The sequence below is a fragment of the Camelus dromedarius genome, chromosome 9, assembly GCF_036321535.1.
Source record: "Camelus dromedarius isolate mCamDro1 chromosome 9, mCamDro1.pat, whole genome shotgun sequence".
Taxonomy (NCBI): Eukaryota; Metazoa; Chordata; class Mammalia; order Artiodactyla; family Camelidae; genus Camelus; species Camelus dromedarius.
In genome coordinates, this window is record NC_087444.1 from 51,677,732 (window position 1) to 51,692,879 (window position 15,148).

The window sequence follows — 15,148 nt, forward strand, 5'->3', positions numbered from 1 at the left end:
TCAGGTGAAACTCCATAATACTTAGGCCGTAAAAATGATTCTCTTTGGGGCCAGGGCTCAAATTAATGAGCTTCATTGTAACATTCAGTAAGGAAATAAATTCATCAAATTTAAATGTTTAATCTACTTGATATTTTCACCAATGTTTGCTTAAGTAAATTTGGTAGCAAACTACGTGTAATGGTAGGTACCATAAATTCTCTTCCATTTCACCTCCCGATCAATTAAATGAAAATATTCAGGAGTAATAAACTCAATATTGTGAATAATGAGAATAAAGAATGTATCCGGATATATTCATTAATTCAGAAATAAAATTTATTGACTTTTAATTCTTAATTTTGTTTTTACCAGTACAAACTAGGTTAACAGTCCATGCTGCTGAACAATCTTACACATGAGAGCTCAAAGGAAATATTTGATCAGGTATAGACAATATTACACTGTATTTTAGTTCAAACCCCTATAGTTAGCATAAATATAAAACCACAATCATGTTTACAAGGTTAAAAATTGTACAATAGCTCTGTATACTATTATCAACAGTGCAGTTTGATAATCAAAATATCAGCTGGCTGATTTTGCTTTTCTGAGGCATATTAATCTTTTCCTGGCATGACAATGCCAGTTACAAAAACTGACCATTCTTTCAATATATTTTCATTCCCAGTATACGTTCCTAGTTGGCAAATTCATTTTAATTGGCAGTAAGGTGGGAATTTAGTCCAAAGTGCAAAGATTCATTTTGATGAGCTATGTGATCGTAAAACATGCAGTGGTGAACTTTCAATTCATAAACTACTTCTATTGTTCATTATTACTGTAGTTGGCGTAATCATGAGAACTTTTTTTCACTTGATTGAAAGCATTTCTTACCATCAGGTTGGCTATGGCATGCAAGAGGTCCAGTAACTCTGCCAAGGGCACGGCAACCCCCACATCAGCATGATCAGCCCACACACACACACATACATACATGGCTGCCTTGATTAAGCGTCAACACAAAACTTAACACATTTCTAGGAAACGTGTCTCAACGGGGTCTCTTACACCTTCCTCACTAGCTAACCAGACACGGGTCGTCATTGCTCGGCTTGACTTCTCCTTCCAGCAGCGAATTCATCACCGCCTTTGTCAAATAGCTGCATGTTCCTCTTCTTCCCAGGGGGGGAGTGTTGTAAAAGGAAGTCATGTCATCCTGCAAACGAAAACAGTAAGCAAATCCTTTCATTTTTTGTTTGTAAAGAGTTGACAGATAAAATCACTGTCAGCCTAGAGGGAAAAATAAATTCACAGAAAGATTTCCTCATGGAAAATATGAGCTTCTTGAGTTTTTCTTTTATTTTCCTGAGGTGTCTTCTCAGCATATAAAACAAAGACAGACATTTTTAGTATTCTCCCCTTTGCTGATAATTTTTGTTTACTTAGGGAACCTTTTTATGAATAAGCATAAAATATTAAACAGGCCTGGAAGGGACTGTATTAGGTAGTCACACAGCACCAATGTAGCCTGTTACTCATGCCCAGCCTCCCCGGTATTTAATTTTATGGCCTTCTAGAATCTACGGCTCCTTTTTGGTAGAACACATTTTAACTGCTAACTATATAAAGGAAATTTATTTCTTCCGAGACTTCTTTTTAGTCAGAACTTCACAGCTGAATTGACTAGTAATTAACTAAAAAGTAACAGTAATTCCTCAAATAAATCAGACTTCCCTCTGCCCGGCAAGTACTCTACTTTGTACTCTGTAAATCTGTTTTGTAAGTTAAGTGATATGAGATTAGGGATATTTTGAAGAACTGAGCCAAAGAAAAAAGTCTACCAAAAGCTATTTTCTCTACTTACTTGCTTTTCAACTTCCTTCAGCCGACTCTCGTCTTTTTGAAATTCATGAAATGCTTCTTTCACCAGTTTGTCTAGGTCGACTTTGTCTTGAAATTCTAGCTCAGGGTTTCTTTCCAGTACAATGGATACAACCATTAGTAACTAGAGGAGACAGACATTGAAAGCCAATTATATGAACTATAAAAGCAACAGAGTCTGGTTAGGTTTTCATTCTTTATTCAGACTGATGGATGAGCCGCATATCCCACAGTGTGTTCTGTACAATGATGCGCTCTAGGGTCATCTATTGATGGAATCTTCCTAATCTTGTAAATTAGTACCATCAGTTCTGTTTGGAACAGAACTTTTTTTTTTCATTGTATGTATCCCTCTGTAGCTGTACAGAAATGTTTTCCAGTCACTTAAATGAAATTAGTAACTCAGAAAAATGACTTTCCTAATCCTGACTATAGTACCTACTGCCCCATTCACCCAAAGTGTCTGAAGAGATCTGGCCTTCAGGCGTTCATCTTTGGTGGCAAGACACCAAATCCAGTGTCCAGTGGGGCAGAGGCTGCCCCAGAAGAGGCGGTGGACAACAAAGCCAGAGGAAGCAGCCGAGCTCAGCGGAGACTCTGGATCTAGGCTCACACCCCAAAATGAGTGTGATGCTGTAATGATTTTGGTATTTCTCAGGGAATGGTTATATTCTAAACAACACATTTAACTCTGACCTCCTTCTGATATGAATACTATTTGGTCTGTATAAGCTGTTAGTTTAATGCATCATCCAACTGTCTGGCTACCCCATACATGTATCCTAAGTACTAATACCCATTTTACATGACAAACTCTAATACGCAAAGATTGTATGAGTATACAATGCTTGGAGACTTTCTGATGATCATTATGGCTCCTACTTTGTACATGGAACAGGAAAAAGGCCTCATAGTTCCCAACTTGGGAATCCTTCTCACTGTACTTACTGAAATGCTTCTAAAACAGAACCTGAAAGAACCAAAGGAAAAAATCCAGGGTCACAATGTGGGAGACCTTGGGGCAGGGCTTTAGCCAAAAAAAAAAAAAAAAACCAAAAAAAAACCCCAAAGTTTTTCTGAGGTTCTATTGGAAAATTTCTTCTGCAAAGAGAATGACCTCATTTTAGGGCTCTCCATGTCCACTGTGGGTCCCGGATACTGGGCAAAAGATACCAAAAGGCTCACAGCACAAGGAAGGCATCCACCCTTCTACTAACCCCATGTTTTCTTGACTCCAGTCTCTGCCTCCTTCCCACATGCTATGAGACTGATTGGCTGACACTCTTTCCAAATCCTGGCACATCAGAGATAAGGCTGAATTTCACTCAGCTGACTGTAGCTCCTGAAGTGCTGTATTTTAGGAGGTGCCACACCCTGCTCAGCACTCACTGAGAGCTTCTGTATCAGTGAGACACATTATCTACCCTCCAAGAAACACACAGTCTCATGGAGACCTCCCCCGAGAGACAAAGGGAAGATGAGCTATAAATTATACCCATTCATTTGGGAAGATTCTCTATTTATTGGGTATAATGTTTTAAAATGTCATAAAGGCATGTGTACACATGTGCATGTACGCGTGTGTATTTTAGCATTTAACTTTTACACAGAGCAGTGATGATACAGAAAATTACATGCCTTCTCTATTCATGGAGAGGTATTTGGAAAGTTGTCTCTCAGAATATCAACAGTGATGATCTACTGCTAGTAGGTACAGAGGAAAATTTTTTGCTTTCTTTTTTGTAATTTTCTGAACTATTAAAACTTTCTACAATAGTCATGCATTATTTCCACAAACAGAAAAGACTGAAAATGAAACAAATAAAAGAAAAGATCACTTCCTCTCTTTTATGGTGTTGATGCATTTACTGCGGGGGTGAGCATGCAGCTGAAAACGGTGCGCAGTCAGGATTTACGATGTTTGAATTGTTCTTGTGCCTTGACTTGGGTCAAGGATGACCATCCTCTCCGGGACTCAAGCAGAGGAAGGACTGGGTGAGGTGAGGAGTGGAGCTCCTGGTCTCTTGGGCAGCTTTCAGGGAGCAGACAGAAAGCACTTCTTTAGTAATCTACATTAGATTAGGTTAGATACAAACCTCCACAACGATCTGTCTGTACTTCGGCTGGTCAATATTTCCCAATATGTCTTCCACAAGGAGAGAGAAATTCATCTCATACATGGTCATGTCTGACAAGGTTGGTTGCTGAAAAAAATAACATTAACTTGCTGCATGGTTATACTCTGGTTCCTGACTAATAGAGGAATTTCATTTTTGATTATTTTCCAGCTTCTACAAAACCTTAAGAGAGCATTTTCAGCTACATGACTGAATTTTATATATGTCAACCTACTGAAGCCAACCTGCTCACTACCGTGATAAATTAAACCTGTTTTTAGTAGTTATCTTCACCATATTGTTCTTAAGGAAAAGGGACTGCATTAGAAAGACACTTCAATACATAAAAGGAACAGATAAAAATTGAGACAACAAATAAGAGTACATAATTGCTTTCAGAATTAATGCAAGAAGTTATGCTTGCTGTCAGACTTCAGCATGTAAGTCATTTGCTACTGAATTAACATCATTTCTGTGGCAGGTCCTTTCTGGGCTGGTGGCAAAAAAATGCACACAAATAAGCAAAAACATTATTTGCAGAAATGGCAAGCAAATACAGAAAAAGGTAAAACTAAAAGAGTTTCTCTACTCTTTATATTTCATTTAAAACAAGAGTGTTGCAAAATCTTCCATATACTTTTCACAAACTGAATGAAAGCAGAAAATAAACTCAAATCCAAACCAAATCTGGGCATGGTGGACACTCTTCAAAGGATGGAAGGGAAGGCTCTAAACGTTAGGCTTGTATGGTGGAAAGCAGATGGAGTCATCAGAATTATAACCAAGTTTACAGTGAACTTAATCATAGCCTCAGAACAATGTGTATCTACTTACCACTCAAACTGGGACCCAGCAGAAATGTCCCCTTTCAATCAAGTGATAGCAATGTAATTTTGCCCAGTATAATAATGCCTCGGTCCTATATTCAATATGGTCCATCTGTTGTATTCTATATTCAATACAATCCAACATACTGTTAATGTTTACAGGTAGTACCCAATTTGGGGAAAATGAAGCCTGGCTGCTGAACAAGATACAGGCATACCTTGTTTTACTGTGCTTTGATTTATTGTAGATACTGTGGTTTTTTTTTTTACGAATTGAAGGTTTGTGGCAACCCTGTGTTGTCAGATGATGGTTAGCATTTTTTAGCAATAAAGTATTTTTCTTTAAGGTACGTAATTTGGATTTTTTTTAGACATAATGCTATTGCACAGTTAACAGGCTACAGTATAGTGTAAATATAACTTTTATATAAACTGGGAAACCAAAATATTTGTGTAGCTTGCTTTATTGAGATGGTCTGGGACCAAACCTGCAATATCACAGGTTTGCCTGTAATTATAACTGTGTATGTCTAGCAATGAGATCACTGGGGTTACAGAAGGAAAGGAACATCCTTTCATAGTTTCACATCAATTTCCCTTTAATATATTTCATCTGAAAAGTCAGCCTAGCTGGTATGCAATATGACAATCAAACCTAGGGAAGAGACAACAAGGTTGCCTTATTTTCCACTCTCTGAAAGAAGCAGAAAGTGCAACGAAGAAGCGAAAAGGCTCAGAAATCAAACTGCTGGGGAAGGGGTCACACTCTGGGTCGGCTGCTTCCCAGATGTGTGACCACGGGAAAATCACTTAGCTCGGCTTCAGCTTCCTCACTTGTCAAATGGTAATAATAAAGCACCTACCTCAAAGGAGTGTTGTGAGGATTAGAAAAGTGCCTGGCACATAAAAATACTTAACATATAGTTGTTAGCAAAGAGGGAATACTAAGTAAGTGGCCCAGGCAATCAGACGATTAAAGGAAAATCTGGTTGGTAACACCGGGCTTGGGAAAGAAGCCAAGAAAAGGCTGCCGCAGCCCACTGTAGGCAGACCTGAGGCCCAGCAGAAGCAGCAGGACGTGAACAGCAGAAGCTGGTTCCCGGCCCACAGGGGACAGAGCTGCTCCACACAGCGGTCATGGAGTGTCTGGGAAAGGGCTGGAGCACCTACACTGGCAACCAACGAAAACCACTCAACAGTGTGTGAACAGCATAAAGCATACTTTTTACAAAGTTCTTATTCATTTTTTTGTGACTAAGTAATAGATTTGCAAAGTTCAAAACTGAAAGGTTAAAAAGGGTTTTCAGTGAAAAGCTCAGCCTGTTCCCCAACCCAGACCACAGTTTCTTTTCCCAAAGGCAAACAATGCTACCAGTTTCTTGTGGGTCCTTTCAAAAACACTCTATGTACATATGAACAAAATGAGTATTGGTGTGTGTGGGAAGAATATTTGATTTTCACAGATATAGAGATCAAACTAGTGGTTACCAGAGCGAGAGGGAAGGGGAAGGGGCACGGTAGGGAAAGGGGATTAAGACATATAAACTACCATCTATAAAATAAATAAGCTACAAGTGTATATTGTACAGCACAGGGACATAGCCAACATTTTATAATAACTTTAAATGGAGTATAATCCATAAAACATTGAACCACTATGTTGTATACCTAAAATATAATATTGAAAATCAACTATACTTTAATAAAAAAGAATACTTTATTTGTATACTTTCATGAAAAATAATCTTGCTGATGTTTCAAATGAAAGAAATACAGTACTTCATTTTCAGAAGGCCTAATTATTCACATTTTTGCACAAGCAGAATGATTTAGGTGTCAGGATTAAATAATTAAATCAAAGAAGCAGGACGGTTTATGTAACTTGAGAAACCATCTGAAGGAGAGGACACTAATTTATTTGGACAAAAGTAAGTTACAACTTGAGTAAAACAAGTGATTTTCTAATGACCTAAAAATTACTGCACTTTCCACATTCAACGTGATTTTTAAGTACTAATTTCCTTATCCACAGCATTACTGAGTCACCTTGTTTCTTGGGACTGATTTGGTTCTGTCTTTTAAATGTATGTTTTACTGCCTGTGAGGCCCCCCAGCACTGGCCCACTACCACTTGGTAGTCAAGGAAAGCCACCATTCACAGTAATGCCAACAAGAGAAACCCTAAATTCACTAATAACAAACAAAGGAAAAACAGACTGCTTGGCAAAAGGTATGGCCATATGGTCCCTTTAAACAGAGTACTTCCTTGAAACATCTGAAATATGATAATACAAACTTTTTTTAATTAAAACACTACTTTTAAGCAAAATATCCATTTGGTAACTAAGGCAAGGCTTCTGTACTGAGGAACACCAAAACAGAAAAATAAAAGGACCTCAGACTGGGAAAAAATATCTCCAATCCAACGGATCAGACTTCTTAGACTTCTTCTTCTCGCTCTTCAGGTATGCAGATACCCCTCTTTTAAGCACTCTTAGAGAACGGCATAAGCAGAAAGCAGAAAGGTTATTCGAATGCAGAGGGGAAAGAATTATCTGCTCCTTCAGGTCCCTTCGGAAGGCCTTTTACTGACACAAACACAGTGGGGCTGTACCTGTGGCAAATGCTTCCCGGCTACAATGATGCCGTTGGGTGTGCGCTCCAGGATCTGCCACACTCTGTCATAGAACCCAGGGGGAGTTCTGTTCAAAGACCCATCGATCTGACGCCGGTTCAGCCAACATCTGTAGACCAACAGAAAACGCCTCAGTTTTGAAAAAACAAGCCTGTTCGTGTAGAAAGCAGGGCTTTTATATGGATTAACTGTTCCAAGAGGGTGAGAGGTAAAAGCCAAAATCCATCAATGATGCATATCTACCATGTGTTAAAGAGGTTACTAAATATTTCATAGTGAAAACAGAGCTCTGCAGGAAAGGAGAAAATCCCCAAGATGCTAAAAAATTGAACAGGCAAAATGTTATTCTCTAGTAAGTTTCTTACAACTCATGTGATCAAATGATTTTCTAATATGCAAAGCAGCTCAGTTTAAAAACATAGGAGCAGCCAATTTCAAAATAAGTTTATGTGGTCCTGAGACACAATACAATGTTAAACTCCATGAAGCCATGGACATTATATATATACATACATACACATACATACACACACACACATACACCCCTATATATATATATAGCTTGATTGCTCCCCTACACTTCTCCCAGAAAGGTGCTCAATAAACATTTGATTAGTAGATGAATGCTCAAAAAAGGCATGATGGAGCTAATGAAACTATCTCACTTTAAACCTTATATTTTAAGTTAAACTTTATAGTTTTCTATTTAAAAGTGGTCAAAGTACCAGTGCTGAAAAATCATCTACAAACTCTTACATACCGTAACAACATATAGTGATGAGCCAAAATTCTAGATCTCTCATTTTCATGGATTAAGTGTTAAATCTTAAAGATATAATAGTTAACTTCATTCACAAACTGGTAAAGATGCAAAATTTGCATAATTTGAAAAGTATACACAAATGACATAGGAGTATGTTCTTCCAAAAGCTGAAGACAGGAACAAATACAAATTTTTTTACACTGGTATTAAAACAGACAGCAGAGTGAAATATGTCATCAACCACAAGGCAGGCATGTCATGACCAACAATATTTCTAGGTGTGAAAACAGCTATGCAGGATGCAGTAAACAAACAAACAAACAAACAAAAAAGACATTTTTCTTGTGGTAAAAGATGACCAATAAAGTTACATCACTATGTAAGTGAGAGAGGCGTCTTTTTCGGATGTACAGTTTGTTTCCCCAGACCCAGACTTGTGTGGCTGGGTTCAGTGCTATGCTAAAGAGAAAAAGCCCAAAGGAGTAGGTATTCCTTGGTGATGTTTTACTTTGGATAATCGGTGTGCAAACTGAAAACCCTATGCTCTGCATTTGATGTCTTTTCCTATTCCCTTTGGCGACAATTAAAAAAAATGTATTTTCAGAGTTCTATGAGGCCAAGGTTAATACTATAAAAAGGAGATGTTTGCTTAGAACATAAAAAGTAGAAATCTGTGAATACTCACAGTGGAGGAGAGAATTATTTTAGAACTCTCCTTTGTTTTTACTTTTTTGGCTTTTTATTTTGAAAAATTTTAGACTTACAGAAAAGTAAAAACAAATTAACAAAGTTCCTTTTTACTCAGCTTCCTCTACTTCTGTCATCTTGCATAACCAATAGTATAACTATCGAAACCAGGAAATAAACATTGATACAATACTATTACTCTATGGACCTTATTCAAATTTTGCCAATTTCACCACAAATTTTCTTGTTTCATTGCAGATCCAATCCAGGACCCCACAATGGATTTAATTTCCAAGTCTCCTTAGGCTCCTCTAATCTGTGACAGTTCCTCAATCTTCCTTTATCTTTCACGACTTTGACATTTTAGAAATGTCAGTTATTTTGTAGAACATACCTCAATTTAGGTTTGTCTGATGTTTTCTCATGATTAGACTTAGATCATGAATTTTTCACAAGAATGCCCAGAAATGGTTGTATCCTCTACAGTACATTGTATCAGGGGGTATGTGATGTTGATGGGTCTTATTACTGGTGATGTTAACCTTGATCATCTGGTTAAGGTGGAGTCTACTGGGTTTCTTGTTCACTGTAAAGTTACTATTTTGCCTTTTACAGTTAAAAAGTATCTTGAATGGAAACACTTCAAAATTATGCAAATTTTCTATTTCTTATCATACTTCCACCCACTAAATACAGCATCCACTGATGGGTCCTGCCTACAACAATTATTATTGTTTCTATTTCCATCATTCCATCTACACTTTTAATTTAATTTAATTTTATTGAGTTATAGTCAGTTTACAATGTTATGTCAATTTCCAGTGTAGAGCACAATTTTTCAGTTATACATAAACATGCATATATTCATTGTCAAATACTTTTTCACAGTGAGCTACCACAGATCCTGTATATATTTCCCTGTGTTATCCAGCATAATCTTGTTTATCTATTCTACATATGCCGGTCAGTATCTACAAATTTCGAATTCCCAGTCTGTCCCTTCCCACTCCTCCCCGCCCCTGGTAACCACAAGTTTGTATTCTATGTGTATGAGTCTATTTCTGTTTTATATTTATGTGTGTGTGTGTGTTTTTTTTCTTTTTAGATTCCACATATGAGCGGTCTCATATGGTATTTTTCTTTCTCTTTCTGGCTTACTTCACTTAGAATGACATTTTCCAGGGACATCTATGTTGCTGCAAATGGCGTTATGTTGTCATTTTTATGGCTGAATAGTATTCCATTGTGTAAATATACCAGTACTTCTTTATCCAGTCATCTGTTGATGGACATTTAGGCTGTTTCCATGTCTTCACTATTGTAAATAGTGCTGCTATGACATTGGTGTGTGGGTGTCTTTTTGAAGTAGGGTTTCTTCTGGATATATGTCCAGGAGTCAGATTACTTGGTCATATGGTAAGTCTATTCCTAGTCTTTTGAGGAATGTCCATACTGTTTTCCACAGTGGCTGCATCAAGCTGTATTCCCACCAGCAGTGTAGGAGGGTTCCCCTTTCTTCACAGCCTCTCCAGCGTTTGTCATTTGTGGACTTTTGAATGATGGCCATTCTGGCTGGTGTGAGGTGATACCTCATTATAGCTTTGATTTGCCTTTCTCTGATAATTAGTAATATTGAGCATTTCTATCTACACTTATTAATTGGAATTCTATTGTAGTAAGAGTCCCTTCTCTCCCATTTATCTACTTATATCAGTACTGACTCATGGATATTTATTCTATGGGATATAATCCAATATTATCATTATTTATTTTGTTGTTCAAATTGCTCCAGCTTTGGCCATTGAGCCTCCTTCACATTGTCTCCAGTATCCCTCTAACACATCTCTATAATTTTTTTGGAGCACTTTCTGGTACCACAAGAAGCTCCAGGCTCATTTGTATTTTTTCTGCCCCAGCCCTGGAATCAACCATTTCTCCAAAAAAAAAAAAAAAAAAAAATCCTGGAAAAATTAGAAAAATGGTATTGAGAAATTGATATGTGGGCACTAGGTTTGTTCATTGTTGTTGGTGTTTCATTACTTCTAGGTCCTCTCGGTGGACAGAGTTAGGAAAGATATGGCTGTATGCTCACATACAGGTATACACAATCACATTTTTCTGTATCTATCCATTTATGTAAAAAACATGAATTCTCATAGTGATACTTCCAATTCCAATCCAATACCACAGGGTATTTTCTAGCCACCCCTTTTCCTTATTTGTAACTACATTCTCCAACAGTGAAAACCCTGGCTTTCATTAGCCACAATATTATTTACTTATTTATTCAATCTTAGTGTGTTCATATACACACACTATATATATATAATTTATATATAGTTTATTTATATATTTATATATAATTTAATGTATTTACATATAATTTATATATATATACATCTAAAAATTTCAGAATTGCTAATTCCTACCTCTATGAGAGAAAAATTTATTATAGAGTGCAGTATTCATGTGCAGTGCTTTTTTTCATTTAGCTTTACAGTGTCCAGTCAATGTTTTCTGAAGGTATGTTGGTTAATTCTTGTCTTCCCCTCCTCCTTCAATGTGGTAATATTACCCGTTTGTAATACAGTGAGGTTCATTTGTCACTGGTTGTAACCTATTTTGGGTACCTTCCACCTGGATTAATTTTAATTAATTATTTATGTGTGGGGAATATAAAACATTAGCACAGTTTAAGACCCAGAGGTATACAAAAATGTATATATTGCTCTGCCCTGTAACCCTACTGCACTGTACCTGCTTCTCCATTACTTCCATCCAGTTCCCACCCTCTCTGAAGGTAGCTGATCTCATCAGTTTCTGGTTTATCTTTCCTATATTTCATTTGCACAAATGAAGAGTAGCATACTATATTCTATTGTACTTTTGCTGTTTTTATTTAACAAGATAGCCTAGAAATTACCCCATATCAGTTTATAGAGACCATGCTCATTCTTTTTTCACATAGTATTCCATTGTGTGGATATGTACAGTTTTTCAAATAATCCCCCAGGCTTAGGTCATGAGCATTAGAAAATTTGCAATTATAAACAATGATACAATGAATAAACTTGTGCATATATATTTTCATATTGTTGGAGGCTTATCGCCAGGGTAAACTGCTAAAAGTAAGACTGCTGGGTCAAAGAGTAAGTGCACAAGTAGACTTTTTTTAGATGCTGCCAAGTTCCCATACAGAAGGGTGTACTCACCAGCTATATGTGAGAGTGTGTTTCCCCATGGCGTCAGCAAATGTTCGTTACACTGTTTAACTTTTGCCAGTCTGATAGATGAGAAATGCTATCTCAATGTTTTAATTTACACTTTTCCAGTTATGAGTTAGTTTTAACATCTTTCTGAATATTTAAGATCTATTTTAAAAATATTTTAAATGAATTGATCAATTATGTATTTCCTTAGGTTTTTGGTTCTTTGTCCCTCAATTTTTAAGATTCCTGGATATTAGCTCTTTGTAACATATGTTTTGTTCCAGTTTCTCCGTTGTCTTTGGCATTGTCCATTTTTTTTTACCATGCAAAAGGTCGTTTTTAATTTATATATAGTCTTATTAATCTCTTATTGCCCCGGGGTTTGGGTGTCAGTTAGAAAGCCTTTCCCATATTAAGGTTACAGGAGAATTTATCCATGTCTTCTTTTAGCACTAGTAGTGTCATTTTTTTACATTTAGATCATTAGTTTCTTCGGAGTTTATTATTGTATACAGTATAAAGTATGGATTTTATTTTATCTTTTCCAAATGACTATCTAGTTGTCCCATCACTATTTATTTAAAAAGTCCATCCTTGACCTGGTGATTTGAGATGTCACCGTTATCATACACTAAATTTCCATATGTGCCTGGGGTCTATTTCTGGACTTTCCAGTCTGTTCAACTGTTCTATTTATCTGGTCATGTACTAGTATCATATTATTTTAATTATAGAGGCTTTTAAATATTTTTATTATCTCTTAGGACAAGTCTTTATTTTATGTTTTTCTGGTAATTCTCACATTTTTCTTACATCAATATGAAGCTTAATATTAACTTGTTTAACTCCAACAGCTTGTAGGAACTTTACTGGAAATGCATTAAATTTGTAACAGACATCTTTAAAATGTTGAGTGTTCCTATCTAAGAACAAGGATGCCTTTCCATTTGTTCAAATCTACTTTTGTAGAAGACTTCTTTTTGAGGCATTTTAAGCATATCACTATAACACCCTGGAAAGTACCAAGCACACAAAGACTGCTCAGTAAATGCTTGTCTAAATAATTATGTTAAAGTTCTTTCTGTAATAAAAATAACTCTTCAATTCAATACAATCCATATTTATTTTGCTCTTATTCTGAGTTTAGATAAGTTAAGTCTAAGACAGGGTCTGGCCCTGAAGAAGTTTACAGTCTAATTAGAGTGACAGAGTTACAGACAAAATTGTTTATATAACATTACCAAAGCCAAACTTCCACACCAAAATGTTGGGAGGAGATGGTGAGCACTACAAAGGATCAGAAAGGATATTGACCAAAGTGGTACGAAGTGTTACATTCTGCACAGAATAATAAAAATGAAGTAATATTTACAAACTATACCCGAAAAAAGTAGAAAATTCAGGATAACACAAAATCACAACTGAAGACAAACATTTTAATCAGTGTCTCTGTGTATACTGCCCATCTAGTATAGTGGTCTAGTGGTCTCTGATACAATGCTGTATTTTATTTCTTAACAATGTCTTACTAATTACACATACATATTATAAATACTTTTATTTATATAATATATAATGTATATATAATTAATAAGACATTGTTAAGAAATACATATAATGTTGTTATAAATCCAGAGTGTCCTGTAGGTAACAAAGGACCCTCATTACCTTCCACTCTGCTGAGGCTGGAGAATATCCAACAGAAGCTGTTTCACTTCACTAGGTGAGAGCTGATATAAGTCCCTGGCTGGCTTGTTTCCACCACGGATCTGTAGTTCATACTCCATAGCATGGATGATCCACCTGAAACAAAACAGGGGAAGAAGCATGAATCAATAGCTCCTGAAATAAAATCATCTTGTGCTTCTCACGACAATGCGCTTAACAGCACTGACCCATCCAACAAGGAATGATGAAAAGGCCATTTAAATTTCCTGAACTGCTGATATAATTACCTCCATCAAGATTACGTGACATCATCAGACTCTTAAAAAATGAGGCCTGCTCTTGCGTATGTAGTTAGGTAATAAAATGTGAAAACAGGCAGGGACTCAGGTTCTTACCAAATGAGAGTCTACTAATTTGGTACAGTGGTATACAGTACACAAAGAGCTGCCGCACTACTATTATTTTCTTAATACTCGACACATGCAAAAAACAAATAGAATAAAAATAATTCATTTTAAAAATGGGCTGAGATATGCTATTATATAACTGTTCCTTTCCCAGGAAAGATAATTTTTTTTTTTTTTACCTACTTCCTTTATTTTGCAGTCATTCCCTTGTAACTGGAAGGGACAGAGGAGAAGTGTGTGCCTTTGAAATATAGGAACACAGTTATAATTTAATTATAGTAGCATAGATGGGAACATACTTTAATCAAAAGATTTCAGAAGAATCTATTCTTTACCAGATATTTAAATGCTGATCATAGAAAATGTTTTCATTACAGAAAGAGCTTCAATATAATTCTTTAGAAAAGCACTATTTGCATGCCTGGTATAGTTATATGCTTAGAAATGTCTAAAATATTTCATTATTTTATGTGTAAGTATTTTATTCTTTAATGTGAGGAGCTTTTAATAAGTGTTTTTACAGTTTCATCTCATTTCATTTACTGTTTTCTGAGGAAAGAACTTAGGTAAACTATTTACGCAAACCAAAGAAAACTCTGGAAAGAATATCGTGCCTTAGGAAACCAGAACTCTGCATACCGTGAGGAAAAGTGAGGGAATTAGTTTTACACAAATAAAAGCAGATTCCTGTGCTTCATCCTTACACCCTTTGTGAACACTGAATAACAGACAGAGATGGAGAAGCTCAGCATCTGGAAAGAATGTGTCTTCATTCACTCGTGCTCTGTGGAGCCAGGCCACAGGCAGAAATATCTAGTTACAGCAACCAAGATTTAAAGTAGAGAAGTTCCTGCATTCAGATATATCAATATCTTTCTCTTGATTCACTTCTTCAAAAGACTGCCCACAAGGTTATTATAGGTACAGAGATGAAAAAGTTAGGTGGGAATAAGGATTATAGTCCTTCTTTCT

The 15,148-nt window shown here is 36.3% G+C and overlaps 1 protein-coding gene across 4 annotated transcripts in view; it reads right to left on the reverse strand.

Annotated features, from left to right (window-relative positions):
- Positions 1 to 296: 296 nt before the first annotated feature.
- Positions 297 to 15,148, reverse strand: part of PHKB (phosphorylase kinase regulatory subunit beta) — a 164,428-nt gene continuing 149,576 nt past the window's right edge. For 3 of the 4 annotated variants that reach the window (XM_031458514.2, XM_031458512.2, XM_031458513.2), the window contains 5 exons: positions 13,770 to 13,904; positions 7,422 to 7,551; positions 3,960 to 4,067; positions 1,847 to 1,987; positions 297 to 1,198 (listed from right to left, as the gene is read on the reverse strand). In XM_031458514.2, the coding sequence (XP_031314374.2) occupies positions 1,061 to 1,198; positions 1,847 to 1,987; positions 3,960 to 4,067; positions 7,422 to 7,551; positions 13,770 to 13,904 (652 nt within the window). In that variant the 3' untranslated portion in view covers positions 297 to 1,060. Of the gene's footprint in view, positions 1,199 to 1,846; positions 1,988 to 2,898; positions 3,896 to 3,959; positions 4,068 to 7,421; positions 7,552 to 13,769; positions 13,905 to 15,148 lie in introns of those variants that run through there. The other variant, XM_064489193.1, reaches the window with a different exon arrangement.